The following is a 22,859-nucleotide window of genomic DNA, read 5'->3' on the forward strand; positions in this document are numbered from 1 at the left end:
CCAGCTCCAGCCATCGCAGGCGGTTAGGGGCTACACCAGCAGATGAAGGAATTTTTAAAAATTAACAAAATAAAGACTTCAGAGCAGAAGCATGAAGCAGGCCTTGATAATAATCACTGTGTACAACTTGACCAATCTTGTAAACACCTAACTCCAGACTCCTTAGCACGGGAACTAGATAAAAGTCTGTGTTGCTCAGGCTACTGTTCTATGGTTATTCTGCAGGGCTATTTTAGATCTCTCTCTCTCTCTCTCTCTCTCACACACACATACACACACACACACATCAACAGAAGGGTGAATAAAGAAAATGAACTGTACATATACACAGTGGAATACTATTTAGCCTTAAAAATGGGGGAAATCTTGTCATTTGCAATGGATGAATGGCTGGATGGATCTGGAATACATTATGCTAAGTGAAATAAGCCAGGCACAGAAAGACAAATACTGCATGACCTCACTTGTATGTGGAATCTAATAAAGTTGAACTCACAGAAGTACAGAGTACAGTGATGGTTACCAGAGACTGGGAGGCAGCAGGAGGGAGGGAACGAGGAGCTGTCAATCAAAGAGTGCAAAGTTTCAGGTAAACAGAAGGACTGGGCTTTTGAGATCTATTGCACAGCAGGGGGACCATAGTCAATAATAATGTATATTTCAAAATAACGGAGAGGACATTTCGAATGTCTCACCACAAAAAGTGATAGGTAGGTAAGCAGGGTGATGTACATGTCAGTTTAGGTAGATCGAGTCGCTCCACAGTGTACACATACATTAAAACACCACGTTTTAGCCCATAAATACATACAATTATCATTTGTCAATCAAAAAATAACATTAAGCACAAATTTTTTTAAATGACTCTCCAATTTTTTTAAAAGATGTATTACTATTTATTTGAAAGAGTTACAGAGAGAGGTAGAGACAGAATGAGAGAGAGAGAGAGAGAGAGAGAGAGAGAGGTCTTCCATGTGCTGGTTCACTCCCCAAATGGCCGCAACAGCTGGAGCTGCACCAATCCGAAGCCAGGAGCCAGGAGCATCTAAGTCTGACCACGTGGGTTCAGGGGCCCAAGGACTTGGGCCATCTTCTGCTGCTTTCCCAAAATTTTGACACGCCCCGCCCCCCCCCCCCCGCCTTCCACCAAGAGGCAGAGTCTACGCCCTCGCCTTCCCCATCCTGAGTCTGGGCTTAGGCCTTAGGAAACAGGTCATCCTCTTCTTGTCTGCTCGGACATCTGCCCTTAGAACCCAGACTCAAGGCCATGAGGAAATCGGAGCAGCCTACACGAAGGAGAACAGGGCCCTGGCTGAGCTCCCTCCCACTGGGCAGCCAACCCCAACGTGCCAACATCTGAGCACGCCATCTTGGAAGTGGCTTCTCCAGCCTCGAGCTGCGCAGTTCCAGCTGACGCCACGTGGAACAGAGACACCTTCTCTACTGCGCTCTGCTCCGATTACACATTCAGGAGAAAAATCAATGATGCTTGTTGTTCCCAGCCACGAAGTTGTGAGCCATTTTATTCTGCATCAGTAGGTTACCGGAACACTCTGTCACTTGCAACTGAGCTACAGTCAAACAGATACAGAGCCATTCTGTAGACTGGAGGCCCTCCAACTGCCTCCTGTAAAGGGCTGGATGATGAGGACTTTGGGCTTTGCAGGCCTTGGGATGTCTCTTCCAACTACTCCACTCTCCATTGCAGCATGAAGACAGCCATAGGCAGTAATTAAAGGAATAGGAGTGGCCCTGTTGCAGTAAAATTCTGTTGGTACAAACAGGTGGTGGGCAGAATTTGACCTCCAGGCCGTGGTAGAGCAAGCTGCACGTTCTGCCTCCTCCTAAGCCAGGCTCCTTCTGATGGTCCTTGCCTTAGTCCTGCTCTGTCTCCAGAAGAAACCCCTGGACCCAGTATCCTCACCCCGACGATGGTTCCCGCCAGCCAGCGGGGAAGTTGAAAAACTCAGCCCTCAGGTGTCTGGTGCACTTGGAGCCTCTCCAAAAAGTCTTCCCAAAGCCTCTGGCTTTTTCCAAAACCATAAGGACCCTTGCCCAGGCGAATCCTAGCCCCCACGCGATACTCTACGTAATGGAAAGCCTTTCCCCCGAAATAAGTATATGAAGCTATGCTTTGCATTTTTTACATGAACTGAAATTCGATGCAAATTGATAATAAATTACCTTCCCCCTACTCATTCATTTGGGAATCACGTAAACTAGTTTACGGTTATGTATTATTACAGTTCCCATTAATATAGCCATAGGACGTTAGGCTTTGGAGAAATTTGTTCCCCAGCAAACCATCAGAAATTGAGGCGGTGAGAGCGGGATTTGTTGGAATAACCAGCTCTCCTAATGTTCCAGCCATGGAGAGCTGGCAAAGTAAACCATGAGGGCAACGCTTGAGGCCCAGCTAATTCATCAAATGATCGCTATCCTACTTTATGGCATAATTTTTCTCACTTCAGGATCTTCCCGTCTTCCTACCTTCCTTCCATTAACTTCTAAATGAGTACTTTTGGAACCACAAGCAGGATCTCTGGTGGGAAAAAGCAAATTAGAGAATGCCAAAGGCTTACCGTTTAATGGAGGTGAAAAGCGCTAGACAAAGATGCGCATTGACTAAAGATATTCAAGAAAAAGTTCAGTGGAGACTTTTACTGAAAAGTGGTGGACTAGGACCCAGCGCTGTGGCGCAGCAGGTTAATACCCTGGCCTGAAGGGCCGGCATCCCATATGGGCGCTGGTTCAAGACCTGGCAGCTCCTCTTCCAATCCAGCTCTCTGCTATGGCCTGGGAAAGCGGTAGATGATGGCCCAATTCCTTGGGCCCCTGCATCTACAAGGGAGAGCCGGAAGAAGCTCCTGGCTCCTGCCTCTGGATCGGCTCAGCTCTAGCCATTGCGGCCATCTGGGGAGTGAACCAGCAGACGGAAGACCTCTCTCTGTCACTACCTCTCTCTATTACTCTGTCTTTCAAATAATTAAAATAAATCTTAAAAAAAAGAAAAGAAAAGTGGTGGACTAAACACTCACACTTCCCTCCGATTCCTCTCAAAACGTCACAAACCCATAGAGAATAAATTTTCTAAAAAGGCAAATCCACAAAAACAGAGGAAATGGGAGTGATGGCAAAGTCTTATCCTCTTAGACCACAGAAAGCAGATAACCGAGTATCAATGACTTCTCAGATTTGGGAAAATGAACCCTCAGTAGGCAATGGGATGGGAGAGAGCCTGGGACAACATCAGTATCGTCGAACTGCCCAACTACGCAGGCACGGCTGGCACCAGGCGCCTGCAGAAGCACAGGTCAATGTGGAGCTGAACATCTGTTGAGAAGACCCCCGCAGTTCCCTGCTCAGTTTCCCACAGCTAAGCTGCTGTTTTTGTCCCGTTGGGTGCGTGATCTCCAGAGAGCGTCAGCCTAGAGATTTCCCGATGGGGTCACGGGCAGATCTGAACTGATGTGTCCCCTGCGGAAAGGAGTCAGGTGAAGTTAACATGTTGAATGCCAGAAATGCCCATCGTCTTGGCCACTAGCTCCCACACTGACACTCCACCCCCGCCCCATGTCCCCAGGTAGGAAACAGGACGTGAGGGTTAATTTTAGGTATCAACTCCACTTGATCAAGGAATACCTAGACCCCTGGAAAAGCGTTATTTTGAATGTGCCTATGGGAGCATTTCCAAATGAGATGAGCGTGGGTGGGAAGACCCCACCTCCGTGTGGACAGCACCATTCATTGGCTGGGGGTCGGGAAAGACTAAACACAGAGGCGGGTTTGGTCCCTCCCTCTGAGAGCCTTGGGCGTCATTTGCTGGCCTGTGGACTCTGGGACTTACACCAGCGCCCCCCCCCCTCCCCTCACCAGGTGCCACCCAGGCTTTCAGCCTGCAACTCAGAGTTACAGCTTTGGCTCGTCTGGTTCTGAGACCCTCAGACTTGGACTGAGCCATGCCACAGGCACCTCGGAATCTCCAGTCTGCAGAGACCACCAGTTGTGGGACTTCTCAGCTGCCACAGTCGTGTAAACCAACTCTACTCATAAATCCCCTTTCCTATGCCTATATACACAGCCTGTCAATTATGTCTCTGTAGAACCCTATATGGATTCTGATGGCAGGAGAGGATCGTATCCAAGGCCAGGCCAAGAAGAAACGTCTGAAAATAATGAAACTTACTCTTAGATATAAACCAATAGCCAAAGGCCAGCAAACACCTGCAGAAAATTTCAACCTTGAGAAAGAGATCAGTAAAAGGGGACATAACCTTGGCTGAAAGAAACGCTATGTAAGGGGCCGGCACTGTGGCGGCATCCCATATGGGCGCTGGTTTGAGACCTGGCTGCTCCACTTCAGATCCAGCTCTCTGCTATGGCCTGGGAAAGCAGTAGAAGATGGCCCAAGTCCTTGGGCCTCTGCACCCACGTGGGAGACCCGGAAGAAGCTCCTGGCTCCTGGCTTCAGATCGGCGCAGCTCCAGCCTTTGCGGCCATCCGGGGAGTGAACAAGCGGATGGAAAACCTCTCTCTCTCCCTCTCTCCCTCTCTCTCTCTCTCTCTCTCTCTCTGCATATCCTCTCTCTGTGTAACTGTGACTTTCAAGTAAAATAAATAAATCTTAAAAAAAAGAAACACTATGTACAGAGAAAAGAAACCTGAAACATAAAAAAAGCATTGTTAACATTGTCAGAGAAATAAGATGATGCTAATAGCTAAAACTTATCGAGTGTTTATCATATACAGGTACCACTGTAAGCCCTTTATATGCTTTTTTTAATTCTTTCAGTAAGGTAGGTAGAATTATTATCTCCATTTTAAAGATAAGGAAACTGAGGCCTAAAGAGATGGAAGAAGTTCCCTATGTTTATGCAATCAGGACGTTAGATCTAAGCCTAAGCAGTTTGGCTTCAGAGTCTACTCCACCAAATAACGTTGCCACCCCTGGAACAACAGCAGGGTATCATTAAAGGCCAGTATTTGAAAAGGGCAAAGCAAGACAAAAAGCAAAACACTCCTGAGAATACAAAATACTATAGAGGAAATTCAAAAGTGGATAGGACAATTAGAAGACGTACGTGAGGAATTTTCTAGAAAATAGAGCAAAAAAGACAAAGAGATCTAAATAAGGAGAGAAGTGGGAAGAAAATTAAAGGATCAGACCAGAAGAGCCAACACCTGAATAACAGCTTTTCCAGAAAAAGAGGAGAGAAAATAAAGGGAATTTATATCATCTAAGCAAAGAACTCAAGAAAATTTCTTAGAACTATAAAACACAAATTTCCAAATTGAAAGGGTGCTCTAAGTACCTAGGACAGAGAGCAGGCCCTAAAGGCTGCCAAAGAGAAAAACCATGATTGCAACAAAAAGCTATAAAATCAGAGTGCTAGTGGAGCTGTCCACACCATTAGAAGTTAAAAGATCATAAGAGAAATGCCTTCAAAATGGTAAACAATTTCCAACTTGGCATCTCATACCTAGGAAAAAACACAAATGTGGATGCTCCTTGATTTATGATGAGTTCTGTCCCAATTATCCCATTGTAAGTTGAGACTATCCTAAGTGGAGAAGGCATGGAATGCCCTAACCCAGGGCCCATCCCAGCTCAGCAACACAGTGTGCTGTAGAGTGGCCAGGGGTTGGCCTCATGACCATGGGGCTGCCTGGGAGCTGTGCTCGCTGCCACTGCCCAGCATCACGACAGAGGCAACGACTGTAGACTGCTAGCCTAGAAAACAGCAAATGCCACCAAATGCCACATTCACAGTATAGTTTTGATTGGATGTGCATTGCTCTCTCAGTATCTTAAGATATGTAAGTTGAATCATTTTAAGTCACTATGTTAACATAGGGAAATATTTGCAAGCATGCGGATTCTTAAATTTTTACACTCTAGGCATCCTTTCTCAATAAACTAGCAGATATGTTCCACCAAAACGAGAGAGGAAACTATGAAGGAGGGAGGCCTGGAATCTAGGAAACAGGAACTCTCTTACAGAGGAGGAGAACAGGAGTGTCCTGGTAAAGACAGATTGAGGAGCACCGTTGTGTAACAGGAGTTAGGGGCCAAGAGTACAGATTAGAGTAGGTCAGAAGGTTCCAGAAGCGATGTCTCCAAGATGACGGAATTTATAGAATATTGTATGGGCTTGGTTATATTAAGAGGCGATTAGGGAGCAAACAGAGATTTGGGGGTTGGGTTAGCAGGAGGTGCCTAGAACAATATCTCAGGCATCTATTGCCATGTAATGAACCTCTCAAACACTTAGTGTCTTAAAACAGCCACCATTTTATTTGACCACAACTTTGTGGATCAACGACTTGGGCTGGGCTCATCTGAGCGGTTCTTCTGGTTTGGCCTCTAGCCACTTATGTGGCTGCGGCCATCTGATGGCTCAGTTGAGGTCGGACAGTCCAAAATGGCCCAACTCACAGGTCTGGTGGTTGCCAGGCTATTGATTGGGAAGCTTCAGTTTTCCTTTATGTGGCCTCACCAGCATGGTAGCCCAACTCAATCATATCATGGTCTCAGGTTTCATACTGCTCCACATTTGCTCATGTCTGTGGCAGACTGAAAAATGGCCTCCCAGATATGTCTGTCGCTTAATCCCCAGAACGTGTGATTGTGACCTTACCTGGTGAAAGATGGTGTGCGGATGCCATCACATTTAGGATCATGAGATGGCAAAGATACCCTGGATTCTCCAGGGGAGACTGACATCCCCCAAACGGTCCTTATAAGGAGGGGGCAGGAAGAGGCAGAGGCAACGGAGGAGGTGTTGTGATAGGAGCAGAGCTTGGAGCGATGCACAGTGAATACAGAGGAAAGGCCACAAGTCAAGGAATTCGGGCGGCCACTAGAAGCTGGAAAAGGCAAGGATAGGGTCCTCTCCTCAGATCCTCTGAAAGGAACCAGTCCTACCCGCACGTGGACCTCAACCCCGAGACACTGATTTCGTCTCTACCCTCCAGAACTGAAGCGAGTAAAACTACGTGGGCTGCAGCCACGAAGCGTGTGATAACTGGCCACAGCAGCACCAGGAAAGGAAAACGATGTCTCATTGGCCAAAACCACTCACATGGCCAAGTTCAGATTCAGGAGATGGAGAAAGCGACCAAGAGGTGGAGGGACAGCGGCATGCATGGCGAAGAGCTGCGCATTCATGGCAGCAGTTCTGGTAGCCATGTTTGCGAATCATCTGCCACAGGAGAGAGTGAAGACAGGATCCCAGGGTACTACACGACTCAGCTATGAACGTTGTTTGCACAGTCATATCATCCAGCCACAGATTCAATCAACTGCAGATTAAAAATAATAGAAAAAATCGTGTCTGTGCTGAACAGGTACAGGTTTTTTTCCCCATCGTAATTCCCTAAACAACACAGTGTAACAACTATTTACATAGCATTTACGTTGTATTGGGTATTATAAGCAAGGCGATTTAAAATATAAAGTATAGAGGATGTGATTAGGTTCTGTGCAAATATTATGTCATTCTGTATAAGGGCCTTGCACATGCATGGATTTTGGTATCTGTGAGGGTCCCGGAACCAATATCCACTGGACACCAAGGGATGACTATAATACGAATGCTAAATATTGATCTGACTTGAGAAGACTGAGAACGGGGGAGCGTGGTAAAACAGAACCCAACGCTCATATTCTGTGATAGGCCATCCATAGCAATGAAGAGATGATGCTTACGACGGAAAAATCCGGAAGTGCTGTGCGTGCATTAGTTAGAGAGGTATGTCCGTGCAGAGCTGGGCAAAGGAGACGAGAGGGGAGAGCGGGGCAGGTTTGCCAGAGATTTGTGTTTGTGCACAGAAAGTCTGGTAGAGCTGTCACACGGCTTAAATCACACGCGTGCACAGGATGACACAAACCGCGAAGACTGGTTTGGCGAGGAAGGTGCACTACGTCTTTTTGTTGTTGTGCTGATTCCCTTTTCTACGGAACTACCTCTGTTCTCCAGCCACACAGAGCCGAGGCTAAAAGCTAGGGTTTTCCCACACTAATAAACAAATAAGAATACAGGCAATGTTTTCCACAACGCACGCAGATGAAACTACAAGGCCTCCAATAGATGTCAAGTGCAAGTGCTGTGGCCCGGAGGCTGGCAAAAGGCCACCGTAATGCTAACAGGCTTTTGCCTGCTAGTTCTAAAGGTAATTTATACCCAGAACACTTCCACCGTGTGAGAGAATGACCCTCCATTTTACTACATGCGGTATTAATGTCAATCAATATATGTTTGAGGGCTTTATACATTATGGATAATCATATCGGAGCTTTGCGAGTCATTTCTCTCGGGGGAGCCACGCAAAATTCTGCAGGAGAGAGGAGAGCAAAGCAGTCAGGCCCTGGGAGCCTAAGCTCCTGTTCCGTGGGTGCAGCCCATGTTAATCAGCTCAGCTATGCAAATGAGAGCAGGAGCAGGCAGACTCCCAGATGGAAAACAGGAAATGCCCTGGGAGGGGGCGGGGCCATTCAAAATGGGAAAGTGGCCTCTGGCTGTGTTCTGGGGAGAGTTCTGTGGGGACCCCGGGACTTCTTCCTGGACCACACCGGCTGTGCTCAGGAAAGACAGCCACGCAGATGGGCTGGGGGACTTTGGCCAAGTCACTTAATGATTTTAATGTCTCAGTAGTGCTTGCTTTTTAAAATTGGGCCCACTAATCACCTATACTTGGAGTTGTTGTGAGGACTGGAAAATCTATACACATGCGCCTCGATTTACGATGAGGATTTTCCGCATAAGGCCATCAGCAGTGGGAACTACCCTAAGTACAAAGGCACAGACTTCCTCTTACGCAGGACCCATCCCAGCTCAGCAGCGCAGGGCACGGTAGAGCATGGGTGCTCTCCCTTCACGACCACAGTTGCCCAGCCTGTCCAGACAGCATCCAACCACTCAGCGCTAGCCCAGGAAGGGGCCAAATTCAATGCTCGAAGTATGGTTTTCACTGAATGTGTGTTACTTTGGCATCATGGTATGAAGTTGAACCATCGTAAACAACACTATCTGTGTTTCATATTTTTAAAATTGTCTATTTCCATTAACAATCAATTAAATGATTGGACTGGATTCTTCCCCGTTACCTGCACCCACACGCTTTGTCATGCTACTTGGTATCCATTCTACTTCCCCTAATTGTGATACAGAAAAATTGAACCCAGGTTGCTGGACCCTAGACGGCCGACTTGACAGAGAGCTGATGTGAGCAAATGGGTTCATTCAAGAGACCAGCAATCTTGGGGGGAAAGCACACAGCTTTGGACTCAAAGGTGCTTTTCCCGCCTTGCTAGCTAGCCAGAGCAGTCTTAAAGGATGAATGGGGGTTGGGGCGGGGGGTGTTAGGGAAGGTAATGGGCTCACTTGATTGTCAAGCAGAATTGCAAGGTTGGCTTGAAAGTGGCTTGGTGATGGTCACTTTTGTTCAAGGCCCAACTGTGTACAGGGGCGGTTACAGTTCCTGGCTGGGTCTCATAAGCCCAGTGATTTCGCTATAGTCAGTGCCTGGAATTCTTAATCAAGCATTAGTTATCTGTTTAAATATAATTCTGACTAGCTGTAAGATCAGCAGTTAGCTTTCCTTGATCAGAACGGGCAAAGAAAAGGAAAGATGTACTCTCTTACAGTTACAGGTGTATGACTAGTCACAAGGTTGGAATAGGGAAAAGGACAGGAAGTTATCCTCACTCCGCTTACACCTTGATTTTGAACTTGGCCATATGTCTTACTTTGGTTGATGGAATGTAGCAAGAAGTCACTGTGTCTATTTGAGCTTAGGCCTTAAGAGGCCTCACTTGCTTCTGCTTGCCTCCTTGTCCCTCTGCCATTGCCATCGGAAGAACATGCTCCCAGCTCTGCTGCTGGCCCAAGAAGGATGGGAAACACGCGGAGCCAGTCTCCATCCACCTTGCAGCCTGGAGCCACGCCCAGCAGAGCCATTCTAGGTTCACAGAGCAGCCGTAGGCAACTCGAACGACTGGGAGAAAGAAATCCTTATGACGGTACCACTGAAATGTTGGTGTTGCTTTTTACACAGCAGTAGCTAAGTGCTGCACGTGGCCAAGCCGAGAGCTAGTAAAGAGAAGAAGACCAGAAGCCGAAAGGGAAGGACACCAGGCAGCCCATCTCTAGACAGTGGCCAGGCAAAACGCAACGACTGCGGTAGGAACTCAGAATATGGAAATGCGACGCGGAGTGTCTTATTAGGATTCCTGGGATTGGGTGTTCTCCTTTCATAAACAGATGGTCTTAAGCATTTTTAAATATTTGTGTTTTAGGAATTCTTCTCGTCCTTAGCTTCTGCGGCAGCCTTTCCATTCTGCCGAAGAAAAAAAGAGAAACATTCATGCCCTGAAAAGGCCTGAAGAGAAAGAGGCACAGTCGTGGTGGCGAGGAAAGGACACCGCTGAGGGAGAGGCACAAATTCCGAGGAACGACGTCAGGGGAGGCAGGTGGCTGCTCTCACCTCCAAAGTCCACTTGCCCCCCTCGGAGCCCTCAGCCCTGTGCTAGGCTTAAGCTTATAACTCCCGTATGCAACCAAAATTTATTTGGGTTTGAATTGAAAGCATAATTTCAAGTTGTTCCACTAGACCTTGAACTTCTTGAGGGAAAGAATATCTTTTTAAGATTTATTTATTTGAAAGATACAATGACAGAGAAAAGAGGAGAGAGAGAGAGAGAGAGAGAGAGAGAGAGAGAGATCATGCATCTACTTGTTCATTGCTTAAATGGCCACAACAGCCAGGACTGAGCCAGGCTGAAGCCAAGAGCCAGGAACTTCATCCTGGTCCACACGGGTGACAGGGTCCCAAGTATTTATGCTGTCTTCCACTGCCTTTCGAGGAGTATTAGCAGGAAGCTGGATTGGAAGCAGAGCAGCCAGACTTGAACTGGCACTCTGATATGAGACGCCGGCATCACAAGTGGAAACTTAACTCACTGTGCCACAACACCAGCCCCTAAAATGTCCTACTCCACCACACAGCTCCTATGTCTAGCACAGTGCCTGGCCCACGTTAAACGGAAGGATGGTTGGAGGGTAAGATGATGGATGGATGGATGGATGGGTGGGTGGATGGGTGGATGGACGCATAGGTGGATGGGTGGATTCTGCAGGTGTAAACTTGTACACAGTAGAGGTATTTTTTACTTTGAAGTAACCGTATTCAGCACAGACTTCATCTAAAGTTCCGAAATCATTTTGTGGATTGTAAGTGCTCAAATATCTCTAACATCATTGCTATCATTTCCTGTCTGGTAGCTTCCTCCAGCAGCTAGTAACTAAAATAGCTCCGATAACCCAAGTTCTCTGACCTCGGGGACTTCACCACGTAACGGAACGGAATGGTAATGCAGTCTTTGAATTGCAACAGTATTCGTACTTTTGGTCACATGTCATTTCTCAGTCTCGTTAATTTCTGTTTCTCATAGTCTAAATGCTAATATGTCAATTGGTTACGACTGAGGGCCAGGTGAGCCAGGTAGCTTGTCTGCCCCAGAGTACACTGGAGCCCCACCAGGGTGGCTGGGAAATTCACACACTGAGCGTATCAGGATGAAGATGACCTCCGGAGGTCGGGGCCACAGCCGCATGTCTTCCCAAACACCGCTTACTTCTGAATACCTTTCCCGCCCTTCTTACCTCTCTGATGCCCTTGACTTCCAGGCTCTGAATTCTCGGCTGCCTGACGATGCATCTCGCCACCACCTGGCCTCCCCGGCCCTCCATTCCCACCCTAGTCTTTAACTTGGATGCCTGCCCCACCCCAAGCGAGCACCTTCCCTGGTCTGGGATCTCCCACTGGAAGCATCAAGAGATGCAAGTAGAATTTTCCAGAGCTGCTGATGGCTGCGTCGCTAATGGCAAGAGTACCTGCAGACGTCGAGCCGCGGCTTCCTGTTCATTGATTTCAATTTGCTGTGCAGTCATTTCTTGGGCTCTCATTGGCCCACGCGCTCAGAGCCCTGTTCAAGGTACTGCTGAGAGGAGCTGTGGAGCTCCTGGGGCAAGCCAGTCCTTCAATGCGGGGCACAACCCGGAACCCTGCGGAAGCAGCTTCAATATGTGGGCCAGCGCCGAGCAAATGGGAAAACATTTTGAAGCCGCAGGCTTCTCCTGAATTAAATATTTACTCATTTCATGCCTCTCCCTCTGTCCACGGAGAATCCAGCTCAAACTAAATAACAAAGGAGGTCAGGCTTCTGATCGGCACAGAAATACTTACCCTGCAATTATAGGAATATTGGGCCTTACAATTAATGCCAGGCCTGTGGAACTTGGAGAGGGGCCAAAGAACAGCAATGGAAATGATGAAGGGGCAGAAATATAAAGCTGTGGGAAAGACTACAGAAGTAGGGCTGGTTTTCAATGGAAAAGACCTTGGGGGTGGCTTCACTGTGGTCCTCAATACATGCAACATGGGGTCTCCAGTTCCACCGGACGTGTTTAACCTCTACCATCAGGTCGGCCACCTCTTGCATCTCAACTTTTTCATCTCACTTCCCTATTAATAAGAACATATTGAGCACTCCCCATATAATTATGTACACTTACTTCATTTTAACTATGTTTAACTTTAAATGCAAGCTTTTACCAAAATTATCTTCAGTAGGAAACACACATGGAAATAGAAAATAATAGAAAAAAATAGAAAATAAAACACAACTTTCTTCCCACATCTCCGGGGATTACCTGGCTGTCTTTCTGCCCCACCAAGGAGTCCACTGCTGGATTAGAAATAACCTCAGCCACAAGGTCTTCTCGAGGGAAGGGGACCTTGGCATGCCCCTCTCATTCAGCTGAGTGTCCCAAGGACCCGGATGGGCCACTGCCTTAGATCAGTCTCCCCAAAGGCAGATCCTGAGATGCACAGTCCTGTGCAGTGTTTGCTTAAGGGTACGCATCGAGCGGAGGTGGGAAAGGGAGCTGGGAAGCAAGACAGGGAAGAGGAGGGTGCCAGAGTTCCCTGCCTCCAGTTATTGGTGAATGGGCCCTGATCATTGCCTTTGGGCTGGGCAGCTGGGCTGAGGGACGCCAGAAGTTTCCTCAGCTCCCTGTACAGGCAAGGCGGCTCCAGCAGCCTGGGGCAATCCTCTGAAAAGCAATCCCCAGTGCTTGGCTGCAGAAAAAAAACTCCACATGGGGTGGGAGAGGTCGGAAAAAAAAACTGATGGCAATGTATCCCAGGTGATGGGTGACACCAGCATTGTGTGTTATGGTAGCTAATTCTTTGCATATGTTCCACAAATGTGTGCTGCCTCATGGATGGAGCTCGGCCATGCTTGAATGCACCTGGGGAAATTTGCATGCTCTCTGCACAGGGGTCTGGGAGCTGCCATTCCACAGGGGCCCTGGTCCCTGCCAGGGCCTGGACAGCAGAGGAAGCACTGTGAGGCGCGTGCGCTCTGTAACCTGCGACAGGGCAGCCCTCTGGAGATGGTAGCCTGTGTGAAACACTGACGAAGACAAAGCACTGCCCCCGAGCTGGGACAGCATCTGCATTTTCCAAAAAGCGCTTCTCTAGGCTTGGCTGAGCAGAGGGCACCTGCCACCCCGGGGGGAAATTGGGCCAATACCCCATTTGCCAGCCCATGCTGTGGCCGTGTGACCTTGGGTACAGTTCGGCATCACTCAGCGTGGACATTTCTGCATCTGTTAAAAAGAGGAGAGCCGTGCTGGCTTCCTGCTGGGTGCACATGCAAATATTCTGTTGCTGGTAGACTCAGGAGACCTTGGAAGCAGGGAGATGACAAGTCGCGGGAGCCACAGGTTCCTCATTTGTAGTGCAGCCACCCAACAGCACAGAGACCTGTTAAGTGCTCATGGCTGTGCTGCCGGGGCCCAGAGCTCACCCTGTGGCCATCTTCGCAGAAACGAACCACTGGGTTCCTGCCCTGTGATGTTTCTGTCCTCTGTTCTCGGATCACCGCCAGCCTTTTCATGAAGAACTCTATTTCATCATGTGAAATGCCGTGCAGTTGAAAGTGTGAGGATCCAGATTCTAAGGCCACTGGATTCCTGCGTCACCAGCCAAATCCACTCTTTAGCTGATGTGTGTCTTCCGTGTTCAATATAATTCTCTTTGGCTTCCTAGCTGCCGGTGGCTGAGTTCTGCTGTGTCCTAGGGCAGCTCACCCGTGAGCTGCCTCTCCATGTGGCCTCTGGGGTCGATTCATTTTTCTCCCAATGCCTTAATGAGTGATGATTTCTCGAGACAATCAGATCGGCTGTGCGGGAGACTCCTCTCCATCATTACGACAGCCGGATACATCACAGGCACCATTTTTCAAACCCATGTTTTTCATCACCCAGATATGACTTGATTAAACCTTTGTGCTATTATACTGGGATATTTGGGAATAGTCTTTAGTGGCCAGCATGTGCGTCTTGTTTGTCATAAATCTAGCACTTCCAGGGGAGGGCGTCTTACATACGGGGTTTCTCTGAAACCAGACTGCCTGGGTCCAAATGCCAACTCCACCACTAAGCAGCTGCGTAACTTTAGTCAAGTTGTTCAAGCTTTCTGTGCCTCAGTTTCCCTATCAATAAACTAGAAATAATGTTGTTAATAGGAAACCTACTTTACAGGGTTGTCGCCAGGATTAACGGAGTTAACATGTACGAAGTGCTTAGCACGGAGGAAAAGATGTATATACGGGGACTTCAGAAAGTTCGTGGTGGGGCTGGCATGGTGGCGCAGCAGGTTAAGCCTCGGCGTGGGACAGCCTACCGGAGTGTCTGCTTCTGGTCCCAGCTACTCTGTCTTTCCAAATCCAACACCCCGGGAGGCAGAAGGGGATGGCCCAAGTACTTGGGTTCCTGTCACCCCCGTGGGAGACCTGGATGGAGTTCTGGGCTCTTGGCTTCAGCCTGGCCCAGCCCAAGCCATGCAGCCATTTTAGGAGTGAATCACTGCAGGGAAGATGGATCTCTTTTATTCTCTCTCTCCATCTCTCTCTCTCTGTCATTCTGCCTTTGAAATAAATAAATCTTTTTTTTAAAAGCTCATGAAAGAGGCCAGTGCCTCGGCTCAATAGGCTAATCCTCCGCCTGCAGCGCCAGCACCCCAGGTTCTAGTCCCGGTCGGGGCGCCGGATTCTGTCCCAGTTGCTCCTCTTCCAGGCCAGCTCTCTGCTGTGGCCAGGGAAGGCACTGGAGGATGGCCCAGGTCCTTGGGCCCTGCACCCCATGGGAGACAGGAGAAGCACCTGCCTCCTGGCTTCGGATCAGCGCGGTGTGCCTGCTGCAGCGCGCCAGCTGTGGCGGCCATTGGAGGGTGAACCAATGGTAAAGGAAGACCTTTCTCTCTGTCTCTCTCTCTCACTGTCCACTCTGCCTGTCCAAAAAAAAAAAAAAAAAAAAAAAGCTCATGAAAGAGTGGAATTAAAAGTATGAGTTTATTTGGACAACAATTTTTTTTAAATGCAGGCACAGTTTTTTTTTTCATAAAAAGTTTGATGTTTAAAAATTCTTTTGCACCTAAATAAACTGGTAAGTTGCACTCTGCCATGAGCTTGTTGAAGCCCTCTTGTATATGATGTTCGTGCATACAGCTTGCGCTGCTATTACCCTCCTCAGTATTATTTACCCAGCACTACATTCCTGAGAGGCAGAGCTCACTTAGAGCTAGGGAAACTGATGCTGGAGGGAGGTAACGTAGCTCGCCCCAGATGGGGTCACGGCACCAGATTCCACATGCAGAATCGCATGTATGTGCTGGCTGCTACTTGACATCTGTCGCCCTTCAAGGTCAGCCTTTACGTGAAGGTCGCAGAACAGGCTGCAGGCACAAAGAGAGGCTGGCTACTGCCAGGATCCCACCTCCATCCCCATCAGCAAGTGAAAGGAGCAACTGAGACACGCAGCGCGAGCAAGTCTGGCAGCGCTAAGAGGTAGGTCCCTGTTGTCTCCAGACGTCACAGGCTGCCTAGAGAGCTGGACAGAGACAGAATGAAATCTGTGCACTGTAGTCTATGCTAGAAAAGACACCTGCCCTGAAGGTCAGGGGGAAAGTGAGGTCTGGAGAGAAGGGGCAAGCAGGGAACGTGCTTCCATTGGTGGCTCCCCTGGCTCATGCCTTGTAGCAGTCAGGACTCTGCTCACACCGCTGTGTAACAAACAATCCTCAAGCCTCCATGTTTACAGCGACAAGCATTTCTTTTCTTTGTTCCCACCCCACCCCCCATTAAACTTGGCTCCAGGCTGTCGGTTCAGGTTAGTTTCAAGCCTGCTCCATACGTCTCTGCTTTCTAGGACGGGCAGCCCCCCGCACATCTGCCTCACAGCAACCAGCAGGCCAGCAAGAGGCCAAGGCAAGCCACACAAGCATATTTAAAGCTTCTAGCCATTTTCCGTGAGCTGAAACAAGTCGTACAGCCAAGCAGCATTCATGGCCCAGGGAGGCACGCCGGGCCTGTTCTAGTAAGAGGGTCTTCAAAGTCACGTGGGCATGGTGGTATAATTCTGTTATCAGGATAGACTGAAGAATTGGGAGCAAAAATGCAGTCTACTATGGGTACCGCAGGCAAGACCAACAAAGAAGATGGCGGCTTTACACAAGCAGGAAGCACTGCCCCCAGGGAACAGGGTGGGGCTGCTCCATGTATGAGGCGAGAAACAGGTGCTCCACGCAATGTCCCTCTCACTCAAGCCAAAAGGGAATGCATTTGCTGCACAACTGGGAAGTCTCCGAGTTGTTGAATTCCAGTTTGACCCTTTCCAAAGGCTCAACCGTGTTGTCGGGGGTCAGTCGCTCGCTCTCGGTGTCTCTGTCCTGTTTCTCAGTGCGGTTGGAAGGTGGCCATGGCATCCTGAGGATTCCAGACAAGGACGCCGGAGGAAGTGACACACTTAATCTCAGGCGCCCAGTAGATTGGGCCGGGTGGGCCCCCTCTGCAACCCTGAATCCATTGCTAAAGCCCTGGAGTAGAATGTTCTGGATGACTGGCTAGAAGGGCGGTGACCTGGGGACACGATGATTGGCAGCCCCACCAAGATCACCTGGAGTAGAGAAAGGACCGGGGTCCAAAGGAAATCACAAAGAAGATGTTGATTTGGGAGGTTTTTTTTTTTATATTTTGCTGTGTAACAAATTTCCTCAGAACTTCATGGCTTGAAAGACTGACTTACTGGGGCCGTCGCTGTGGCCTGGTGGGTAAAGCCACCACCTGCAGCGCTGGCATCCCATATGGACTCTGGCTCGAGTCCTGGACATTCCACTTCCGATCCAATGCCTTGCTGATGTGCCCCAGAAGGCAGTGGAAGATGGACAAAGTCCCTGGATCCCTGGGAGACCCACATGAAGCTCCTGGATCCTGCCTTTGGCCTGACCCAGCCCCCACATTTGTGACCATCTGGGGAGTGAACCCACAGATGGAAGATTCTCCCTCTCTCTGTCTCTGTCTCTCTTTCTCTCTCTGTAACTCTGCCTTTCAAATACATGAATAGGGCTGGCTTTAGCTCAGTGGCTCTTTCGTCTACTGAATCAAATAAATCTTGTTTTAAAAAAATTGTGGGCCGGCGCCGCGGCTCAATAGGCTAATCCTCCACCTAGCGGCGCCGGCACACTGGGTTCTAGTCCCGGTCAGGGCGCCGGATTCTGTCCCGGTTGCCCCTCTTCCAGGCCAGCTCTCTGCTGTGGCCAGGGAAGGCAGTGGAGGATGGCCCAAGTGCTTGGGCCCTGCACCCCATGGGAGACCAGGAGAAGCACCTGACTCCTGCCATTGGATCAGCGTGGTGCGCCGGCCGCAGCGCACCGGCCGCGGCGGCCATTGGAGGGTGAACCAACGGCAAAGGAAGACCTTTCTCTCTGTCTCTCTCTCTATCACTATCCACTCTGCCTGTTAAAAAAAAATGTGATTCATTATTTCGTGTGGTGGTTTTGCTGATCTTGCCTGGATTTGCTCATGCACCTGCTGTCACGTGATGGGTTAACTGGGACTGGAGGCTCCAAATTGATCCCACTCAGCTGTGTGGAATTTGGTGCTGGTTGTGGCTGGCTGGGGTGCCCTAGTTTTCCACATTGCTCCTCAGGCTCTAGCTGGCCATCCTGGGCTTCTCCTCAGCATGGTGGTCTCAGGGGCCCAGGAAAAGTTGAAAAGTCAAGCTACCAGATCACTTGGGCTCTGGTCTTGGAGTTACACAGCATCACTCCACCACATTCTAACAGTGAAAGCAGGCCACGAGCCAGTCCAGACTCAAAAGGAGAGGATTCCACGTCTCCAGGGAAGGAAAGGCAAAGTCACCTTGCCAAGGGGCCATGGGGGAAGGGGAAGCTTGGGAGGATTTGCTGCAGGCATCTTTTTAAACAATGAATCGTAGTAGGTTTGGGGTGGGCCCAGGCCGCTTGGCCGTGGACATGGGTTAGAGGAGGGAGCGCCCTTTGGAAATGCATTAAATTCCTCCCCTATGCAGCTCTGCTGACCCCTATCCAAATGTCCCCTTCGAGGCAAACACCTGCCACACAGCTCCTGCAGGAGGCCCTCCAACATCCCTCTTCCCTCAGTCAACTTTCGCAGCCACTGTTCTAGGGTGTTCTAAAACCAACACCGGCCTGTCCTTTCTTGCCCTCTCTTCATGTGACCGTCTGAAGTGGCAGCTTCCTGTCCTCAATTACCACTCACACCACACTTGCCGTCCTTCCTCCAAGCCCTCCTAAGACACAAAGCCCTCACTGGATGGCTCTCTAGCTCCTTACAGGGAAAAAAAGGTCCAGCGTGAGAGCGAGAGAGGCAAAAGGGAGAAGACATGAGCTACGCCACTCTCCTGGATCCCAAGCAAGGGAGCTGAGCCCAGCGCAGGTTTAATTCAACAACAAAGAATCGCGCTGTCGCAACAAAGCACAGGTGCGCCCATCTCCGGCTGCCTCCCTACCCAGCAAAGCCAACCCGAGTTCAGCACCTCTTTCAGCCTGGCTTCACCCCGCGGGGCAAGGAGAACCAAACCCCAGTTGCTCTTCCCTTTCTCAGCCACTCAGTTCTTAAGTAACAGGAAAGAGCATCATATTAGGGCTGGCCGGAAGTGGCATTAAGTGTCTCAGCTATTATCCAACGCTCATTAACAGGACCAATCGGATATTTCCGATAGGTTGCGGTACTCCTGGAAGAAAGGAATTTGATTTAAGAACCAACAGGGGCTACTGGTGTGAGCTCTATGGAGTCCGCCCTCCTCTTCCTACCACTACAGTTTCTAGAAAGTTCAGTTGTGACGAGTAATGCCACGGTTTGGAAGAAACATAAATTCTCCTTCCAGGTCATTCAACAACCACCAGGAAAGCATCCTGCCCTTTTCCAGGGCTTCTGTCTTTGGCAAAGCTCCCACGGAACTCCCAGTCCGTCCCCACAGAGACTCCTGTGACACAACTCTGGAACCATTGCTCCCCTCGGTTGTGGACTGCCTTCCGAGGCAATGCCTCTCCTCTCCACGGGCGCTGTGCTGCCTCCTGCTCAGATCTCAGGTGAGATTTAAAGCGCATCCTACTAAACAGAGACCTCAGCTCCTTCCCACCAGTCCACAGCCTCGACGCCGGGAGATGCTGGCCCTTCAGACTTAGCTCTGACCAGCCACACCACGAGAAATAGCGCCAAGATGTCGAGCGGGTCGCCGAGCGCAGGTGAGAGCAGGGTGGTGTAGGACCACGCAGCCGCTTAGCAAAGGTTTCCTGACCAAGGCCCAGGCCCTGGGAGAGGGAAGCTGGCGAGCCCAGGAGTGCAGCTGGCCCTCAACAAGCCCACAGCGCGCTCAGAAGGCAAGTTCCCTCCCGAACAGTCACTAGAGAGTAACACACAGGCTGGAAGCGGTAGCGCTTGGGCGGAGAGACGGGGGCCCTGGAAACAGTGAAGTCAGCCCCTGAATGCTGTGCGGAGAATACAAGGGCCAGCCCAAGCGGCCCCCAGGCTACAGCTGAGCGCCTCTGGGTTCATCATACCAGAGGACATTGCAGATAGGATTCAGACGGGGTAGAAGTGCACGGAGATGGCAGGATAGACTGCTGAGGCTTGGGAGTTCTGAGCAGGCTCAAAACCCATTCTACTGTTGCTCTCTCTCTCCCACTGTCTGTCTTTGTGCCTGCAACAGGTGTTCCTCTACTTATGATGGGGCTACTCCCCCCGATAAACCCATCGTAAGTTGAGACTATTGTAAGTGGAGTGCACCGAATCCCCTAACCCAGGGCACATATCAGCTCAGCAACACAGCACGCTGTAGAGTGTGGTGCTTTTCCCTCAGGATTCAGCAGGGCTGCTTGGGAGCTGCACTCACTGCTGCTGCCCAGCATCGCCGGACTGCATCTCGCTGCTCCGAGCTAGCCTGGAAAAGATCCGAGTTAGAAACAGAAATACGGTTTTTACAGAATGCGTATCACCTTCCTACCATCGTAAAGTCAAAAACTGAAGTTCAACCATGGTCAACTGGGGACTGACTATTTCATTTTGTCTTTTACCATGTTTCTCTCTCTCTCTCTCTCTCTCTGCCTCTCTCTGCCTCTCCCTCTCTCCCTCTCTCCTCTTCTCTTCCTTCTTTGCTTTCTCCCTCTCTGTGCCTTTTCTTTCCATGATTATCATTTCTTTCCCTTCCGGATTTCCCTTTTGGGTTCTCATGGTTTTTTCTTGCCATTCTATGTGCCATCTTTCCTCTCCCCTGTCTCAAAAAAAGGGGGCCAGAAGTACACTTTTTAATTGTTTTGAGTCATTTGCTTCAAAACTATTCCTTTAGCTTAGAAAGTAAATAGTGGGGCTGGCGCCGCAGCTCACTTGGCTAATCTTCCACCTGCGGCGCCGGCACACCGGGTTCTAGTCCCGGTCAGGGTGCCGGATTCTGTCCCGGTTGCTCCTCTTCCAGTTCAGCTCTCTGCTGTGGCCCGGGAAGGCAGTGGAGGATGGCCCAAGTGCTTGGGCCCTGCACCCACATGGGAGACCGGGAGAAGCACCTGGCTCCTGGCTTCGGATCAGCGTAGCTCCGGCTGTAGCGGCCATTTGGGGAGTGAACCAACGGAAGGAAGACCTTTCTCTCTGTCTCTCTCTCTCACCGTCTAACTCTATCTTTCAAATAAATAATAATAATAAAAAAGAAAGTAAGTAGTGAACTTGACTTTTAATGGGAAAAGGCAAATATTTAAGTTAAAGGTTGCCATGAAATCACCCTCATGTGTGAGCTTCCTTAGATATTGCCTGCGTTCACTGCTAACAAAATAGATAACAAACTCAGAGGCCATTTCTTTTTCCAAAATCCACAGGGGAAAAAGTGGGCAAAAATGGTCAAATAACATGGGCAAACAATTCATAGATAGAAAACATCCAATACCTAACCAGAGGGAGACGTTGTCCGCCCCCAAAAGCACTCAGAGACATACATATCACAACAGCATCCCTTCAAGCTGAAAACACTGGCAAAACGTGTGAACTTGAATAAAACCAAGCGCTGTAGAAGATGCGGGAAATGGGGACCCATGCGACTCTGGGGAAACTGCCAAGTGACACTGTCATTCTGGAGGACCCTGCGGGGCACGTGGGTGGCAAACCTATGACCCTGAAAGCCCCCAGGTCTTTAACTCAGAGACCCGTGCAATGGTGGTAGATACATGTGACAGAATTCCGGGTATCAGTCAGAAGCAATAGACCAGATTTACATACAACACATGGACAGATCTTTAAGACAACGTGCTGAGTGAAAGAGGAAGAAGATTTATAGCTTTATATTAAATTACTCTTCTTATAAATTAAAAGCACATGTGTACTCCATAAATTACCACATGTCTTTGAAAGAATATATATTGGAGCGGGTGCTGCACCTGGAGGTGGGACGGGGGGAGAAGATGGAGTACAGATGAGGGATACAGAGGGAACCAAAGGGAACAGATAAAACAAGAAGGATCTACGCGGGGATCAATGAGAAAGGCAGCGAGTCATGATCTCAGCTGTGCGGCTAACTCTACTGCGTGCGTCTGAAAGCCAGAGACCAGAATACGAGATGGGCTCTGCGCCTCCACGCTCCCACCTTCTGGTCCCCCTCACCGGCTGACGATCCCCAGCCATGATCCTCGCCGTGCGAGCCGGGGAGTGTGGAGCCCAAATATCTGCAGCTCAGGAAGAGGTTGGAAGCGAAGTTCCCCAGCTGTCTGAACCTCTGTGCTGAGGGGCCTCCCCAAGTCCCTAGATTCTTTGCAGTGATGGTAGCAGAAAAGTTGGTTCACTCTGAGGAGAGAGGTAATGGCTACGTGGACACAAAAAGCAAGTTTCTGAAGCTGGGGGCTGCTGTTGAAGCCACCTGGGCTCTGGGTTAATATGCCCCGATGGCAGAGTGCAGGGACCTTACCCAGCCCCTCTCAACCAAGGTTTCATGACCGGACAGGGCGGAAATGTCTCAGGAGCATCTGGTCTCCCTTGATGCTTCCCCAGTGCACTTGCGGCCACCAGGTAGGGGCACAGCTCAACGCTCCCGGTGTTTGCCTGTGTGGGGGAGTGCATGCAGCTCCCCTACAATGCAGCTTTGCATGCTCCCTGCATCCCTCGTGTCTCTCCATCTACCCCTGGAGTTTGGGTGAGTCCTGCCTCAGGCCTCCCTTCTCAAGGGGAGGCCAAGAGAGGTGTCAGGATGAATGGGGAGTCTTGGATCGCAGTAACGGTTGCAACAGTTCCCAAGTCAATAAACATTAGATGATGTAAGAAAGAAGAAAGAGGAATGGCAAGAGGGAGGGAGTAGAAGGGAGACCAACAAGGTCATGGTCCTCAAAGAGTTCAGAGCAGACCTGGTAGATCCTCTTTTTTAAGAACAGAAAGATGAAGTTCAACATAACGCCATTGCAAGCCTTGGCCAAGGCAAACAGCAGATAGAAGCATGGGT

At 49.6% G+C, this 22,859-nt stretch overlaps 1 protein-coding gene across 1 annotated transcript; it reads left to right on the plus strand.

Moving 5' to 3' along the window:
* The first annotated feature begins 21,455 nt into the window (after positions 1 to 21,455).
* Positions 21,456 to 22,299, plus strand: LOC103351823 (selenoprotein W). Its single transcript, XM_017349659.3, has 2 exons — positions 21,456 to 21,524; positions 22,069 to 22,299. The coding sequence occupies exons 1-2, from the start codon at positions 21,456 to 21,458 to the stop codon at positions 22,297 to 22,299; spliced, it is 300 nt and encodes a 99-aa protein (XP_017205148.1).
* The last annotated feature ends 560 nt before the right edge of the window (positions 22,300 to 22,859 follow it).

Source organism: Oryctolagus cuniculus, chromosome X (assembly GCF_964237555.1).
Source record: "Oryctolagus cuniculus chromosome X, mOryCun1.1, whole genome shotgun sequence".
Classification (NCBI taxonomy): Eukaryota; Metazoa; Chordata; class Mammalia; order Lagomorpha; family Leporidae; genus Oryctolagus; species Oryctolagus cuniculus.

Excerpts from the sequence above, each read along its gene's own strand:
- LOC103351823 (XM_017349659.3), top strand. The coding sequence starts at position 21,456 with ATGGGGACCCATGCGACTCTGGGGAAACTGCCAAGTGACACTGTCATT. Across the intron at positions 21,525-22,068 it reads TGGAGGACCCTGCGGGGCAC|CCGGGGAGTGTGGAGCCCAA; the intron begins GTGGGTGGCAAA and ends TCGCCGTGCGAG.